General features: G+C 44.8%; 1 protein-coding gene and 1 long non-coding RNA gene across 2 annotated transcripts; one reads left to right on the forward strand and one right to left on the reverse strand.

Annotated features, from left to right (window-relative positions):
• Nucleotides 1–6,641: 6,641 nt before the first annotated feature.
• LOC130127978 (sulfotransferase 1B1-like) lies at nt 6,642–15,186 on the reverse strand. The gene is made up of 7 exons (XM_056297687.1): nt 14,878–15,186; nt 14,499–14,627; nt 8,553–8,650; nt 8,303–8,429; nt 8,011–8,105; nt 7,717–7,897; nt 6,642–6,765 (listed from the first exon to the last, which is right to left on the reverse strand). Exons 1-7 carry the CDS (start codon nt 15,056–15,058, stop codon nt 6,653–6,655), a joined length of 924 nt encoding a protein of 307 aa, XP_056153662.1. The 5' UTR covers nt 15,059–15,186; the 3' UTR covers nt 6,642–6,652.
• Nucleotides 7,988–16,337, forward strand: LOC130127980 (uncharacterized). Its single transcript, XR_008811857.1, has 3 exons — nt 7,988–8,034; nt 8,759–8,886; nt 16,090–16,337. It is a non-coding gene; the product is annotated as an uncharacterized LOC130127980 (long non-coding RNA).
• Nucleotides 16,338–17,473: the final 1,136 nt, after the last annotated feature.

Here is a 17,473-nt window from a genome sequence, read left to right on the forward strand (position 1 = left end):
GTCAGCCATTATCACGTAAACGATAAATAAGACCTAGAGTGTGGACGTGAATGGACGTTTCCATCCACATCCTGGCACCTATATCGGTGTATGACGTCAGAACTAAGACCGCGCGCCGGTCAACACACGAGAATCTTCTCCCCAGAGTCCAACACGTGGAAATGAACAGGAGCCTCAGAAACACAACAGCTGAGAATCTCCAAGTATCAAATCTTCACACACACAAAAAACAACAAAAAAATAGGTTTTCCTTCATTTTCTCCTCTCTTTACTACTGGTTGGCTCACTAGAGCGCCATCACTGGTTGTGATCGTCTTCGTCTCCTCTTCTGTCTCCCCAACTGATAATGTCTGGTTCCTCTGCTTCTCTATTTGGATTCTGAAGCTGGTGTAAAATGAAAGAAAGAGAGGGGAAAATTTTATTTGACGGTCCAAACAGGGTTTAGATGAGCTGAGTTTCTTTTTATCCTGTGACATGTGACATGGAATAACAGTTAAGTTGTCTTTGTGAGCAAAAATGTATTCAAAACTGAGCAAATATTCAAATGTACCACATTTATCAAACTGACCTAACTTGACTGGTAAAACTGATTAAACCTAAGATTACATGCTGGCCCACAGTGAACCTAATCTAACATGAAATTGAAAGTATATAAGGACAAACGGAGATTGGTCCTGTGGAAACCTTGGAGCTCTATAAAATTAACCATTATAGAAATTAAATAGAACTGTTTGTATATAAACAAATAATTTCTACAGACTGATGGAGGAGAGAAGCGACTGGTCTGGCCGAGCTTCCTTCCACTGTTCTTGGGCTGTCAGCTGACGCAAGGACCAAGACGAGGAGCTTGGCAGAGGCACATCAGTACGGAATGACCCAGAAGTCATTGACAGCCTCTCCATGTTTCGGTCTATGAAGAGAATGCAAAAGCATGTTGAATATGTTAACGGTGCAATAGAGAACTTGTAATCTGTACTTCCATTTGAGTGCTCAAAAGCCATAAAGGGTTGTTGAAAATCGAACAATACCATGCCTGTATATGAATAATTACGTCTGATCAGTTGCAAATTACAAAACATCAAAAGGATTACTTGGATCAACAGGGTGAATGACAAAAATTTGATCTGTAGACGCAGTATTACAGACCAAGTGAAACATGTCTATGGTGCAATGAATGAATGGTGGCAGGGCGCTTTACTGAGATATTACCCCAAATAGTAGAGCATCCTATACCATGGCCAATTGATACCCTGTGTGGCATCTTTAAGATTTCAGCATGATGCGATCTATGTGTACAATCTTACTAAATTCTTCTTGAGCAAACGCTCTTGGCTGGGAATTCCCTGTAGTAGTCGTGGCCTGGGAGTCCTCCGTACCAGGGCATGTGACTGTAAAACAAGACATGCAAGAATAGAAAGAGATTAGGGGAACCCTAACATGTTTTGAAGTTTAAGGCAAAATAGCAACAATCTATTCACATGTTCATTACACTACAAATGACAACGCTCAACAACAGCTTGACAACACTGTTAGTCCCATCCTTGGCATTGATTGACTAATCATTAGAACCCGCAGGGTTTCCCACACATAGTAAATACTTTGCAGGCCACCCAAGTATATTCATGGCTGCCAACGCATCAAAAAGTATCAAATCTAGCAATAGCAGAGTCTGATCGTACCCCACCCCTGCTACCATCACAAGTATATTTCAATCATGTGGGAAACACTGATCCTGAGATCATTTTGTAGTCAGAGAAGCAGTGACATGAATGATTAGTTACATAGTAAATCAATGAGACTTAATGAATTTAAAATTTGTTTAGGAGTTACCAGCAGTTGAGGCTGGACGCCGTCCTCCACATCTCCCTCTCGGCTTGCCTCGTCCTGCATGGTCCCTTTTTATCGCCTGAGTGACCTTTCTTTGCGCATTCTGTGTGTGACAATTCTTGTAAGACTGAAATTTTAAAAAATGATGAAGGTACTGTATAGAAACTGAAAATGTAAATCCACACAAATTGCTATTAAAACACTAACCCTGGCTTCAGTTGGGACAGCATCGTGCTTCACACGGAGAGCTATGCCCCTCCCCTCCTGGTAGGCCTCATCCAGTAAGTGCTCATCCACGTCTTCAGCATAATCAATTTCATGCCTCAGAGCAAGTGCAATGCGCCTCCCCTCCTGGTAGGCCTGGTCCAACATGTCTTCAGTCAAGACAGCGTCGTTGTCTAAAGCACGTCCAATGCGCATTCCATAGGTGTGGTCACAGATGTGGTCCATGTTGGAAGCCATCGATGAGATAGACAAGAGCGTGAGAGACAGATAGCAAGAGTGTGAGAGACTGAGATAAACAAGAGAGTGAGAGACTGACAGATAGACAAGAGAGTGAGAGAGAAGGAAGGATGGATGAATGGATGGGCGGACAGACAGACAGAATGACAGACAGACAGAGGTTGGCTCTTAAAAGAGCCTTTGGGTTTAATAATAATAATGAGGGATCCAAGGGTGGGGCAAAAACAATGACTGGAGCTGCAATGAAAAGGAAAATAGGGGTGAATACTACATTGCCACATACAGTAATACTCATCCAATGTCGTCTGTGTTTGGAGGTTAGAAGAAACCCTCATCTTCTCCGACCGGTCGAGCTACAGTATACCGGCCATCCGAGTTGGCTAATGCAGCTGTGAGCTAGCTTGCTAGCAACTCGTGGCGAAACTTGGGCTCATGTCATGCTATTGCTATGTACAAGCTATAAGGACCGTTGGTCAACTAGATTAGCAAGTCAGTGACACGAAATTGTTGCGTTAGCCAGAAAAGGTCATTTGTGAGGCTCTCCATTCTCCAAAAAATAGCGCCCCCCCCCCTCCCCCGCTTTGCAACGCATTAGCTCCGCGGACTACGCTAGCTAGCTAACACGCTTGCTAGCGCGCTAGCTAGCTGACATTATTAGCGATCTAATTCCACTCTCGTTAACTATTCGGGCCAAACGTTTAGGCCACGCTTTGACAAACAAATGAGTAACATGGCAGAAACGTGTGGATTGTAGCCAAAACGCTCTCAAACAGAACTACACATGCTACTATATGCGTAAGGTAAAGCCTGACGGACACGTCTTCAACTTACCAGAGAAAAGGTCGACGTCGCATGAGCGCAGCGCCGTTGTGCGCGCGGGACACTGTGATTGGCGCGCGAAGGTGCAGTTCCAATACAAAACGTGTCCTTCCTCCGTTGCTCCCTTGATCGCTCGATCCCTTCCTAAAGGTCCTGCTTTCAAGGATCTATGTCCCATACATCTCGATGTGGAGCATTTTCTTGAGAGCAACCCCCCCCCAATAACCATACAGATTGGGGATTTTCTGACAATAAAAAGCTTTATAAGTCATTATTATTATTGTAAACTACTAATAAGACTCGTTAGCCCCCTAGCTAACGGGTCTGACCCTTTAGCCGAGCGGTTAGTGACGTCGCCTTGTGGTGCAGTACACCCCGTATCGAATCCCGCACCGGGAGAGAAAATAATCGGTTACATTATTACTATTATTACAGTGCACGTGTTTCGTGTTGCCGTTCTAGAATGCAGCCGATGCGCGCGCACAAGTCTATACGGTACCTTTTAACTATTATGTAAAATGTGGGCTACCTGCAACATAGCAGCCATATACATGGCTGCTATGTTAAGTTTGCTGAGGCAAATTAAATAAATAAACAGTTTACAACAACAAGTAAGAATTCACATTAGATCAATAATACACAGACACAGGGTATCAGTTGACCATGGCATAGGATGCTCTACTATTTGGGGTAATATCTCAGTAAAGCGCCCTGCCACCATGCATTCATTGCACCATAGACATGTTTCACTTGGTCTGTAATACTGCATCTACAGATCAAATTTTTGTCATTCACCCTGTTGATCCAAGTAATCCTTTTGATGTTTTGTAATTTGCAACTGATCAGACGTAATTATTCATATACAGGCGTGGTATTGTTCGATTTTCAACAACCCTTTATGGCTTCTGAGCACTCAAATGGAAGTAGAGATTACAAGTTCTCTATTGCACCTTTAACATATTCAACACGCTTTTGCATTCCCTTCATAAACCCGAAACATGGAGAGGCTGTCAATGACTTCCGGGTCATTCCGTACTGATGTGCCTGCTGTGCCTCTGCAAAGCTCCTCATCTTGGTCCTTGCGTCAGCTTGACAGCCCAAGAACAGTGGAAGGAAGCTCGGCCAGACCACCTGCAATATCTACTGGCAACTGAGGCTGTTGGCCAGGAGTTGTGCTCTATCTGCCACCAGGCTGCTGTTATAAGGTTGGAGTCAGATGTCTGCAGCTCTCTTCAGTTTTTGTAAATAGTTTAGTTTACACACTTTTATCATAGGCTGAGTAAATACGGAAGGACGTGACCTAACAAAAGGACATGGCTCAATCTTACTCCAGTTATTCCCACCAAATGCAAAGTTGAAAATATATGGCACGTCTTATTTGCTTATGAAATAATTACCTGTTTTTCTTCGCATAGGTGCAGAGACTGCCTTCCCGAGGCATGGTTGTGTGAGGCCTGTGATGTGTTGCACCATAAAAGACGGCCACTCCACAACAGAGACAAGCGTGGTGGATGGCTTCCTCAAGGCCATCCCACCATCCACATGCTATACTAAAGGGGAAACTGGACACTACATCTCACACAAGCAAGGTACATATTCTATGTGTTTTTACTCACTCACTATTAAGGCAGTATCTTATGTTCTCAAATTTTGATTGGTAGTTATTTCTGTGAGTGTATGACGTTAAAATATACATGTTTCTATTGTGTCTGTTATGCAAATAACATGTTTCTATTTTATTTTCTGTCAGCTTCCATTTTACCCACAGTGCGCGCACCACAGCTATGCTCCTGTGACGTTGCTGACGTCACTATGTCTCCAGGCAGAGAAGTCATCCTTATCGCCATAACCGGTAAAGAGTTGTCCTTTTATACTTAATATTTGTTAGCATAATGACATGTCATTGTCTAAATTGTTTCAATCTATCACCAGGACGGTTCGACTTGCACATGCCTGTTCATGTGTGCAATATCTGCCTGCAACGCTGGACCCCGGATCTTAAAGACCTAATCAAGAGTGGTTACTGGCCAGCCTCTTCACATTCCCAGACCCTGTACACTATTGACCTCCTCCACTCATTCCAGGACCTGAAGGTCATTTCACCTGGCTTTTCCAGGCAAGCTTTTGCAAAGTTGCTGGAACATCGCACTCGGCCTGCTGGAAGAGTAAGTGCAATAGAACAGATGTCTTCCTAATTATTATTATATTCTTAAATAGACAATACCCACATGTTCATAATTATGTACACTTCAGTCAGGGCGAATCAACGGGGATGCACTTCAGCGGAGCTTCCTGGAGTTCAGCTATTGCTCGTTTGAGGAGGACCAGCGCTGCTGTGTGACCCCCTTATTTCTGGCCGGTTTGTACTGTCTGTCTCCTCTCTCCTCCATCAGTCTGTAGACATTATTTGTTTATATACAAACAGTTCTATTTAATTTCTATAATGGTTAATTTTATAGAGCTCCAAGGTTTCCACAGGACCAATCTCCGTTTGTCCTTATATACTTTGAATTTCATGTTAGATGAGGTTCACTGTGGGCCAGCATGTAATCTTAGGTTTAATCAGTTTTACCAGTCAAGTTGGGTCAGTTTGATAAATGTGGTACATTTGAATATTTGCTCAGTTTTGAATACATTTTTGCTCACAAAGACAACTTAACTGTTATTCCATGTCACATGTCACAGGATAAAAAGAAACTCAGCTCATCTAAACCCTGTTTGGACCGTCAAATACATTTTCCCCCTCTCTTTCTTTCATTTTACACCAGCTTCAGAATCCAAATAGAGAAGCAGAGGAACCAGACATTATCAGTTGGGGAGACAGAAGAGGAGACGAAGACGATCACAACCAGTGATGGCGCTCTAGTGAGCCAACCAGTAGTAAAGAGAGGAGAAAATGAAGGAAAACCTGGTATTTTTTTGTTGTTTTTTTGTGTGTGTGTGAAGATTTGATAGAGATGGAAGGAATTGTCCTTGCCAATAATATATTCAGATATTTAAGATTTTATTCTAAGAAATAAAGTATGCATTAAAAGTGGCTTTTTGTTAAACTTGGGAGATTCTCAGCTGTTGTGTTTCTGTGGCTCCTGTTCATTTCCACGTGTTGGACTCTGGGGAGAAGATTCTCGTGCGTTGACCGGTGCGCGGTCTTAGTTCTGACGTCATACACCGATATAGGTGCCAGGATGTGGATGGAAACGTCCATTCACGTCCAAACTCTAGGTCTTATTTATCGTTTACGTGATAATGGCTGACAGTGAAAACTGAATAGTGTAGTATATCTTTATTGATCATCAAATCACATGAAACTGCTTCGTTTATTCTGTGGATCTCTGTCAAGATCACGGGTCGAAGAAGTCCGTTCGGGAGTTTGAATGATGCTGTACATCCATCCATCCATCCATTATCCAAGCCACTTACCCCAGCTGGAGTCGCGGGATGCTGCAGTCTATCCCAGCAAGCCATTGGTACAGGGTGGTACAGTGAACATTTAATGGTGTTTGGTTTAACACTGAACTGATTTGGGTGAGGGGGTGAATTGCAGTTAAATATTGGTCCTGAAGGGGATGTCGAATTCATTCATTTGCTTTTCATAATCTTCCTCAAACATCCGCAGTTGTTCAGGGGTGAAATGGTTGGTCCAGTCACCCACTTCACCTGCAAGATGAACAGAAAGACAGTGTGGCTGTTCTGAGCACAGGACACCGTGTGCAAGCCGGCCTTAAGATAGGTTATGCAAGGGTGACCTATGACACTGTAACCTATGACACCATAACCTATGACACCATATGACACCATAACCTATGACACCATATGACACCATAACCTATGACACCATATGACACCATAACCTATGACACCATATGACACCATAACCTATGACACCATAACCTATGACACCATATGACACCATAACCTATGACACCATATGACACCATAACCTATGACACCATAACCTATGACACCATATGACACCATAACCTATGACACCATATGACACCATAACCTATGACACCATATGACACCATAAAGGATTACCATGTAGCGGTTATAGGGATACACAAGTCCCCTTATTGAGCTAGTAGGAACGTTTGTTTACAGCTGCTGTTTTCTCGGTTTGGGTTTACGGTGACGCACTTCCGCTGCGCGGGTTTTTGTTGTTCCTGTTATGGCGAAGGAATAAACGGTGCACGTTGTGCAGCCGAAAGAGAAAGTGGTCACGACTCCTGACTGATCTCCTCTACTACCGGATAATTAATGTTTCATATGTGGTGACTGTGAGCTTATTTTGATCCTCAGGTAACTGCTGCTTGGTTTCACACACACTTTAGTTGGTCTGTTCGGACCTGAGGCGACCTCTTCTCGACCCTCCCCCGCCGTGGCTACGGCCATGAAATAAACAGATTAATTTAGATGTGGGAGAAAACAGGAGGAAACTCACTGTAAATAAACGTTGGAACAGTCGGGCTACGTAGGCTACCTGAGAAAAACCAGGAAACCTGAAGTTGTGTATGACGCCACAGGCAACAGGTGCTGCGGAGAGGAGCCGCCAGAGGGCGCGCTCGTTCTTTTTGGGACAAGGTAATGGAGGCTAAGTGAGGGACGGACCTTTTCTCATGAAGGGAGAGATGCTGTGGACAAACACACGCTCGGGGATGAAAGTGTAGTTGGCCATCGGGTTGTCCTTCATGCTCTCGAAGGAGGTCAGCGCCACGATGCGGCCGATGACGTCATCGGCGAGGGACAGCTCCAGGTAGCGCATGATGCGTTCCACTTCCCGCCGAGGATTCTGGGAGACCGGAAAGTGTGTGCGCACGTGAGAGAGAGAAAGAGCTTAAGTTTATTCGCGTGTTCTTAAAAAAACGAGTCAGTGTGATTCAGTCGATACGGAAACCTTCTCACCTCCTTCATGTCTTCGTAGAAAAGGTAAAGGATGTTTCTTTCCTCTCTCTCCTTCCAGTAACCCTTTACGTGTTCATACCACGAACCCCAGCTTACTGTGGAAACAGAGCACTGTCGTCATTCCAGCAAACCACGTGGATCAACTGTAGGACTGACTGTAAAGTGGCTCCACCATGGGTCTGTTTTATACCCCACATGTCATCAAAAGTTGCCTCCCTGTACAAAATACAGAGCTGCACGTGCTTTGTCAGAAACAGGCTCAGATGTAGGAATGTATGGTCATTCTGCTTACACTCTCCTCTCATGAACTTGTGGATGTAGCCCTCCCATGGTCCAGGATCAGGTTGGCTCTTGTTCATTCGATCAAAGTGGTAGTAGCTGGCTAGGTTGTCCCTTGCATTGCGGGCCACATAGATGGCCTAGAGACCGGATCAGAAGAGAGAGACAGGATAGGCTGAAATGGATGGATGACTTGCACCACCCACCTTTACCTGGTTGGTTTTAGGGGCCTGGATCGAATCTCTCAGACATTCAGATCTCACCTTGCATTTGTTTTCCCAAAACCCAGGAGGAACGAGCTGAAACGGGAGATGTGTCTTGATGACTCTGGGAGGATCCATTTTGCTCAAAAGCTCAAGACCTGAAAGATATATTTGAAACACGGTTTATTTTTTTCCATTGTTTTGCCATCACTAAGTGAAGTCATTAAGTTTTCATTGCTAAATCTGTTTCCCTCCTTGTCTTCTAGGCCCTCTCGACACCTGGAAGAGGGATTCCTCCTCCGATGCTCCTGCTGAGGTTTCACGATATTTTTTCTGGAAAGTCATTTTTAGTGTGGAGTTTTCCTCATCGAAAGTGAGGCTCGAAGGATCGAAGGTATCGTCCATCGTCGGTTACTGTGTCTACCCGTTTTCCACTCCGAACGTAAATCCCTTTCACACGTTAACTGTTCTGTAGGGCTCCACAAACTGGACTCTACTGAGACATTCCTCCATTCTGTTCCTGACTCAAAGTCCAGACTGTGAGCTAATTTATGTGACAATTATCCAATCAAATGTCTTTATTTCGAAACATACAAAATAAAAGAAAAAATGACCGAGCATAAATAAAACAAAGAAACAAAACAACAAGTGATATGAATAAAACCAGAAGAATTCAACTAAAGAATTCTCAGTAGAGAATCCAACAAATATTATGTGTTCGAAAAAGGGCAGGAAGTTACTACTTATGATTTCCTGCCCCTCTCCATAGAGCTGTTAATAAACCTAGATAATAAATTTAGTTATTCACACATCAGAGTCTCCATCCATCCATTATCCAAACTCCTTATCCTGCTCTCAGGGTCACGGGGGGTGCTGGAGCCTATCCCAGCAGTCACTGGGCGGCAGGCGGGGAGACACCCTGGACAGGCCGCCAGGCCATCACAGGGCCCACACACACACACACACACACACCTAGGGACAATTTAGTACGGCCGAGTCACCTGACCTACATGTCTTTGGACTATGGGAGGAAACCAGAGCCCCCAGAAAAAACCACCGCCGTGTCGCCCGATATTATCACTATGAAAGCAATTTGTCTGTAAATAGACTGCATTTATATGGCGCTTTCCTAGTCTACCAACCAGTCAGATCATCAGAATATTTAAACCCCGCCCACGAATACCTCCAGCACTTGCTTGTACTTGTCAATCAAAAGTCAACTCAGGAATATTAATGTCACAAGATGTCCTCCTTAGCGTTTCTTGAGACATTTGAGAACAGATTTGGATAAAGGTACACAAATATTACTCATTTACACATAGAATTAAAAAGTTACTGAATTATTTCCAAGCACAACATTTGTTTTTTTTTTGCAGACACCACAACTACAAACAACTTTTATCAGTCCGGCTCGGGGCGATTTGTTTGGAGAAGCTTGTGAACGCAAAACACAGTAACGTGCAAACGAACAAATAACACAAACGATAAATAGTAACACCCCAGGGAGCAAAATGTGGAATAAAATCTGTAAAAGTACACAATAAGAAACACGATGACTTGATAAAGACAACAAAACAATCTGATAAAAAAAAAACCCCACACTGGAGCATTTAATGAGGCAGTTGCAACAGGTATGAATGAGTTAGAACAGCAGTCAGTTTTACAATCACTTGCGAGAACATGTCCAGAAGAAGCCAGAACACTTGCTGCTTTCTGGAGGATTCGTTGGTTGCAAAAAGAGTTCGGATCAGAGGCGGAAATCTCAACCTGATTTTGGTTCAGCTTTAATTCCGACGAGCTCTTTGCTGGCTCGAGGAGGAGAGCGGGAGTTGATGCTGGTACGCCTGCTTTCCACCAGGAACCCACCAGCGTCAAATACCACAAGAACAATTCCTAATTGTCCCTGACTAACTATTTTACCCTTCAGTCCACAATCCACATCTGGTTCAGAACCGACACGCAAAACCGATTCTGATTCGAAAGTAAAATATTTAGTCAGTGCGATGACTGTGGGTTGAATTTGTTGTTTCCGTACGGTTTCCTCTGTGGATCTGTGCATATTGTACTCGTGCTCTTTTTTAACTTATTTTGAGCGTTTGGTCTTCATCGGTGTAACCCAGCCACTGAGGATGCACAAGCCAGTGCATCCTTAGTGCCGGTCCCAAGCCCGGACAAATGGGGAGGGTTGCGTCAGGAAGGGCATCCGGCGTAAAATCTTTGCCAAATCAAATATGCGGATCATAAATAAGACTTACATACCGGATCGGTCGAGGCCCGGGTTACCAACGACCGCCACCGGTATTATTAACCAGCAGGGTGTCGGTGGAAACTATGCTACTGTTGGGCGAAGGAGAAGGAGAGGAGGAAAGCATGTTCAGAGGCAGCTAGAGAGGAGGAAGGGTAGGCATGTGGAGGTGAGAGTTGGAACTTTGAATGTTGGCACTATGACTGGTAAAGGGAGAGAGCTGGCTGACATGATGGAAAGAAGAAAGGTAGGCATACTGTGTGTGCAAGAGACCAGGTGGAAGGGGAGTAAGGCCAGGAGTATCGGAGGTGGGTTCAAACTCTTCTACCATGGTGTGAATGGGAGGAGAAATGGGGTAGGGGTAATTCTGAAGGAAGAGTATGTCAAGAGCGTGCTGGAGGTGAAGAGAGTGTCAGACAGAGTGATGAGTATGAAGCTGGAAATTGAAGGTTTATTGCTGAATGTTATCAGCGCATATGCCCCACAAGTTGGGTGTGAGATGGATGAAAAAGAAGAATTCTGGAGTGAGTTGGACGACATGGTGGAGAGGGTACCCAAGGAGGAGAGAGTGGTGATTGGAGCGGACTTCAATGGACATGTTGGTGAAGGGAACAGAGGTGATGAGGAGGTGATGGGAAAGTATGGAGTCAAGAAGAGAAATGTGGAAGGACAGATGGTGGTCGATTTTGCGAAAAGGATGGAAATGGCTGTGGTGAATACATATTTCAAGAAGAGGGAGGAACACAGGGTGACGTACAAGAGTGGAGGAAAGTGCACACAGGTGGACTATATCTTATGTAGAAGGCACCATCTAAAAGGGATTGGAGACTGCAAGGTGGTGACAGGGGAGAGCGTAGCCAGGCAGCATCGGATGGTGGTCTGTAGGATGACTTTGGAGACCAAGAAGAGGAAGCGAGTGAAGACACAGCCGAAGATCAAATGGTGGAAGTTGAAGAAGGAAGACTGTTGTGTGGAGTTCAGGCAGGAGTTAAGACAGGCACTGGGTGGTAGTGAAGAGTTGCCAGATGGCTGGAAAACCACTGCAGAAATAGTGAGGGAGACAGCTGGGAAGGTACTTGGTGTGTCATCAGGACAGAGGAAGGAAGACAAGGAGACTTGGTGGTGGAATGAGGAAGTACAGCAAAGTATACAGAGGAAAAGGTTGGCAAAGAAGAAGTGGGATAGTCAGAGAGATGAAGAAAGTAGACAGGAGTACAAGGAGATGCAGCGTAAAGCAAAGAGAGAGGTGGCAAAGGCAAAGGAAAAGGCGTATGGTGAGTTGTATGACAGATTAGACACTAAGGAAGGAGAAAAGGACTTGTACCGATTGGCTAGACAGAGGGACCAAGCTGCAAAGGATGTGCAGCAAGTTAGGGCGATCAAGGATAGAGATGGAAATGTGCTGACAAGCGAGGAGAGTGTGCTAAGAAGGTGGAAGGAGTACTTTGAGGGGCTGATGAATGAAGAAAATGAGAGAGAGAGAAGGTTGGATGATGTAGGGATAGTGAATCAGGAAGTTCAGCAGATTAGCAAGGAGGAAGTGAGGGCAGCTATGAAGAGGATGAAGAATGGAAAGGCAGTTGGTCCTGATGACATACCTGTGGAGGCATGGAGATGTTTAGGAGAGATGGCAGTGGAGTTTCTAACTAGATTGTTTAACACAATCCTGGAAAGTGAGAGGATGCCTGAGGAGTGGAGAAGAAGCATACTGGTACCGATTTTCAAGAACAAGGGCGATGTGCAGAACTGTAACAACTACAGAGGTATAAAGTTGATCAGCCACAGCATGAAGATTTGGGAAAGAGTAATAGAAGCTAGGTTAAGAGGAGAGGTGACGATCAGCGAGCAGCAGTATGGTTTCATGCCACGAAAGAGCACCACAGATGCGATGTTTGCTTTGAGAATGTTGATTGAGAAGTATAGAGAAGGCCAGAAAGAGTTGCATTGTGTCTTTGTAGATTTAGAGAAAGCTTATGACAGAGTGCCGAGAGAGGAGGTGTGGTATTGTATGAGGAAGTCAGGAGTTGCAGAGAAGTATGTAGGAGTGGTGCAGGATACGTATGAGGGAAGTGTGACAATGGTGAGGTGTGCGGTTGGAATGACAGATGGGTTCAAGGTGGAGGTGGGATTACATCAAGGATCGGCTCTTAGCCCTTTCTTGTTTGCAATGGTGATGGACAGGTTGACGGACAAGATCAGGCAGGAGTCTCCATGGACGATGATGTTCGCGGATGACATTGTGATCTGTAGCGAGAGTAGGGTGCAGGTTGAGGAGAGCCTGGAGAGGTGGAGGTGTGCACTGGAGAGAAGAGGAATGAAAGTCAGTAGGAGCAAGACGGAATACCTATGCGTGAATGAGAGAGAGGACAGTGGAATGGTCAGGATGCAAGGAGTGGAGGTGACAAAGACATCTGAATTTAAATACTTGGGGTCAACTGTCCAAAGTAACGGGGAGTGCAGTAGAGAGGTGAAAAAGAGAGTGCAGGCAGGTTGGAGTGGGTGGAGAAGTGTGTCAGGAGTGATTTGCGACAGAAGGGTACCAACAAGAGTTAAAGGGAAACTTTACAAGATGGTTGTGAGACCAGCTATGTTATATGGTTTGGAGACAGTGGCACTGACGAAAAGACAGGAGGCGGAGCTGGAGGTGGCAGAGTTGAAGATGCTAAGATTTTCACTGGGAGTAACGAAGAAGGACAGGATTAGGAACGATTATATTAGAGGGACCGCTCAGGTTGGACGGTTTGGAGACAAAGCAAGAGAGGCAAGATTGAGATGGCTTGGACATGTGTGGAGGAGAGATGCTGAGTATATTGGGAGAAGGATGCTGAATATGGAGCTGCCAGGGAAGAGGAGAAGAGGAAGGCCAAAGAGGAGGTTTATGGATGTGGTGAGGGAAGACATGCAGGTGGCTGGTGTGACAGAGGAAGACGCAGAAGACAGGAAGAAATGGAAACGGATGATCCGCTGTGGCGACCCCTAACGGGAGCAGCCGAAAGTAGTAGTAGTAGTAGTAGGTCTTCATCGGTGTATATCTTATACCGTGTCTGCTGTGTTAGTCTGTCTGTCTTGCACTGTTTGGCAAAGCCGCAGCCCTTATTTCATTTTTAACATGTGCCTGCACGTTGATTTTAACGACAGTAATTGAGTTGAATTGAATTAACTAAAATGAAAAAGAATTAACGGTAACACTTTAGTATGGGGAACATAAAAAAACGTAATTACCAGTGAATTAGTAATGCTCAAGATGTCACTTTAGTATGGGGAACATAAAAAAACTTAATTACTAGTGAATTAGTAATGCTCAAGATGTCACTTTAGTATGGGGAACATATTCTAAGTAACAAAAACCTAATTTAGAGTAAATTAACACTATGAACACTTGTAGTTTTGTGTGTTGTTATGTAAGAACAGACCATATTCATTAAGTGTTAGTAAGGGAGAATAACTCTTCTTGTGGTACTACCACCTTATAAAGGCCATACTAAGCAAAGCATATTGAGATGGTACTACTAATAAGCAATAATTCTGAGGTCATAGAGGGAAAACTCATAGTTAATGGCTTACTGGTTGTATAATAAGGCCATGCAGAATAAGGCATTAATGAGTACGTAATAATGACCAATTAAGAGCCAATATGTTGCTAATTTGCATGCTAATAAGCACCTAATTAATGGTGACTACGTTCCCCATACTAAAGTGTTACCGAATGAGCTTGTTGAAACTAAAGTAATAGAAACTAAGATGGAGGCAGCTGTACGGACCTGAGGGGATTGGTGGAGGAGCGAAGATTTCCAGCAATGGGATGCGTTCGGTCATAGGTGCTCTCCTGCAGATCTCAGCGTCTCCATTGTGAAGAAGCAGGTCCACAATCTCCTGGGTCCATGTGGTTCCTCAGGTGCAAACAAGAACCCAGTAAAACTCTGAACTCGTTGGTCTGGCATATACTCAACCCACTGAATCCCACCAACCAGGAAGACACACACTAGCTCCTGTTCTCTTCTCACTCCTGACCTCACATTGTGTTACTCTACCAGAAGTTACAAACCAAAGACGGATGGGCTCGGATGAAGATGGAGGCTAAAACCGGTCCCTAGAAACTGCATTAAAGAAATAGCAGTGCTTTCTGACAAGCACCCGTACCTGATTTGGGATAGGTGGCGATCAGAAGGTCAGAGGGGTCGGGCGTGAAATCCCAGATGGAGTCAAAGTTGTTGGCGATGTAGTTCATGAGGGGGACGCCTCTGACGTTGATCAGAGGGAAGCGCTCAATGGCAGCCCTCTGGATGGAGTCAGTGTAGGATGTATTCCCCCCTTCTGACATGGTCGACGCTGAGACCGTCTCCGCTAGACTGCAACCTTACAGAAATGTGTGCTTCAGCCTCTGTGCTCAGCTCCTTTCTTCTTCTGTGACTTTGAGTCCGTTTGAGATGTGTTGGTTCTCTGTGTACTCTGACCCTTCACCCTCCTCCTTACTACCCTCCCACCATGGTGTTTTTCATTATCTTCACCTGTTATGCTTTTGAGAAGGGCTGCGTCTTTTGGATGTGCCCTTCTATGAGCTCCTCTTGATCCGTCAGATCTCGATTTTGATCCCTTTCCGCAGAGAGATTCAGGGGAACGCTCCTTGACTAAGTTCTCCGAAAGACGATCCCTCCCGAATCCTGAGTGCTTTGGTCTCCCTGTCTCCGCCCTCCTGTGTTTATAACCCCTCTGCCTTCGTCTGAGTGCTGGTCTGAGCTTTTCAACTGCCAGCGCTCACTGGGCATCACACAGACACGACTACTGGACTCAAGTGGTCTTGTGTAACTCTCCTAGTTGGAGCTGATTTCCACTTTTGTTCCAGACAAGATTTTCTTATGCAGGATTTGTAATTGGAGTAAGGTAGGAGGGAGGGTCGGAAAGATATTTCTGCAGTCTTCACAGAGATTGGAACGAACCAACGTGATAAACCGGGTTAGAAAATGTGCACCGTGTCACTAATAACGATAACCAGGTGTGAGTTAGATTGAATGCAATTTTGGTTTTGTTGACTGGAAGAAAAACAAATGGCCATAGTAACACTTCAATCATGGAAATAACAAATGGTTCGACACAAAATTGGCAGATACTCTCCTGCAGAAAACGCAACTTTGGACCGTAAGTTATAAAGTCACCACTCTCTGAGCCAGTAGGTGTAAAGAATCGGGGTTTTTATATTCTCGCCTACTCGGCCCTTTACCAGCAACACTTTTTAAAAGACCTCTTGCCTTTCCTAGGGCCTATAATGCTGGACAGTGTTAATTTTTTGCTTACTACTGGCACTCAATCAAAGAAGGTTGAATCAGTTCCCCTGTCCGTCTGTCCTCCTTTCAGGTCTACAGGGTGGTGCTGGTGGCGTGGCTCGGGTCCTGGGCTGTCCCGGAGGCGGCTGGACACTGCTTGGCATCCTCCTCATCGTATTCTTCACATATCTTGTAATTCCATTAGAATTCTGGTATCCTCTTTCAATGTTGTATTGTGTAAATTGTTTTATTCTGTAAACACAACATTCATTGCACGTTGTCTGTCTTGGGAGAGCGATCCCTCCTCTGTTGCTCTCCCTGAGGTTTCCCCCTGTTAAAAGGTTTGGGGTTTTTTTGGGGGTTTTTTTGTTCCTTATCCGATGCGAGGGTCTAAGGACAGGGTGTTGTGTTGCTGTAAAGCCCACCGAGGCAAATTTGTTCTTCGTGATACTGGGCTATACAAATAAAACGGACTTGACTCTCATTTCAGCTGCAAGTTTGCCATGACGAGGTCATTTATGTGCTCAGAGCCACCGCCGGTTCTTGTTTATTATTGTTGTTGTTCACTGCGGTTAAGAAACACAACATTAAGGGTTTGCTTTTACAAAGGCATCCTCAAAAAAAACAACAAAAAAAACAAACTGGACATGCAGCATGAAAATAATTATTTTGGTTGCACGGCGGCAGAGAGGTTGGATGATAGTCGGGAATCACAAAGTGATAGATTTTCCATAATTGTGTAAATTCTAACGATCATACATGACCTCGTTATATATACGTATCTATGTCTGCGACTGCTGGCCACTTCATTCCTGTTATTCAGTGTGGACATTTGTGGTTTGCAAATAATAAAATATTTTTCGAGAGGATTTTCCAGGTGGTTGAATAATGAATCATTTATTATGCAAGTTCGATGGTAGGTGTGTGTGTGGGGGGGGGGGGGGCATGACCGTGGGGGCACACTGTTAATGATCCTGACTGCTTGTGGGTAGAAGCTATTTAGCGTTCTGCTGGATTCAGCACAGATGCTCCTGCCCCTCTTCCCGGACGGCAGGCGGGAAAACAGGTTGTGGTGGGGGTCCTTCATGATGCTGGAGGCTCTGCCAGCACAGCCTTGATGGTAAATGCCCAACAGGAAGGGGAGAGGGGCACAAAGGATCTTGCTGGCTGTCTTCACTATCCTGTTCAGCTGGTGTTGTTTGGTTGCTTGGCAGTTACCGAACCAGGAAGTGAGACCGTAGGTTAGAATACTTTCAGTGCCGCCGCCGTAGAAGGTGGTGAGGGCTGGAATGGGGAGACTTGCCCCTTTAAGTCTCCGGAGGGGATGGAGCCGCCATTGGGCCTGTCTTTAACCCGGTATTCATCATCGATCGATAACTCGGTGTAGTCCTAAAACTGATTAAACATCATATATAACTTAAACTGCGGAAAATGTTCCACGGTTGTACTAGTGCTCCAGTCCAACCGGTTCTAAC

This window comes from Lampris incognitus, chromosome 17, assembly GCF_029633865.1.
Source record: "Lampris incognitus isolate fLamInc1 chromosome 17, fLamInc1.hap2, whole genome shotgun sequence".
In the NCBI taxonomy this organism is placed as follows: Eukaryota; Metazoa; Chordata; class Actinopteri; order Lampriformes; family Lampridae; genus Lampris; species Lampris incognitus.

What these genes read in the sequence shown, in the direction of transcription:
- LOC130127978 (XM_056297687.1), bottom strand. Translation starts at nt 15,058, where the DNA reads ATGTCAGAAGGGGGGAATACATCCTACACTGACTCCATCCAGAGGGCT. An exon ending in CGCCACCTATCCCAAATCAG is followed by an intron (nt 14,628 to 14,877) that starts GTACGGGTGCTT and finishes TTTGCACCTGAG; the next exon opens with GAACCACATGGACCCAGGAG. An exon ending in CAAGTTCATGAGAGGAGAGT is followed by an intron (nt 8,106 to 8,302) that starts GTAAGCAGAATG and finishes CTGTTTCCACAG; the next exon opens with TAAGCTGGGGTTCGTGGTAT.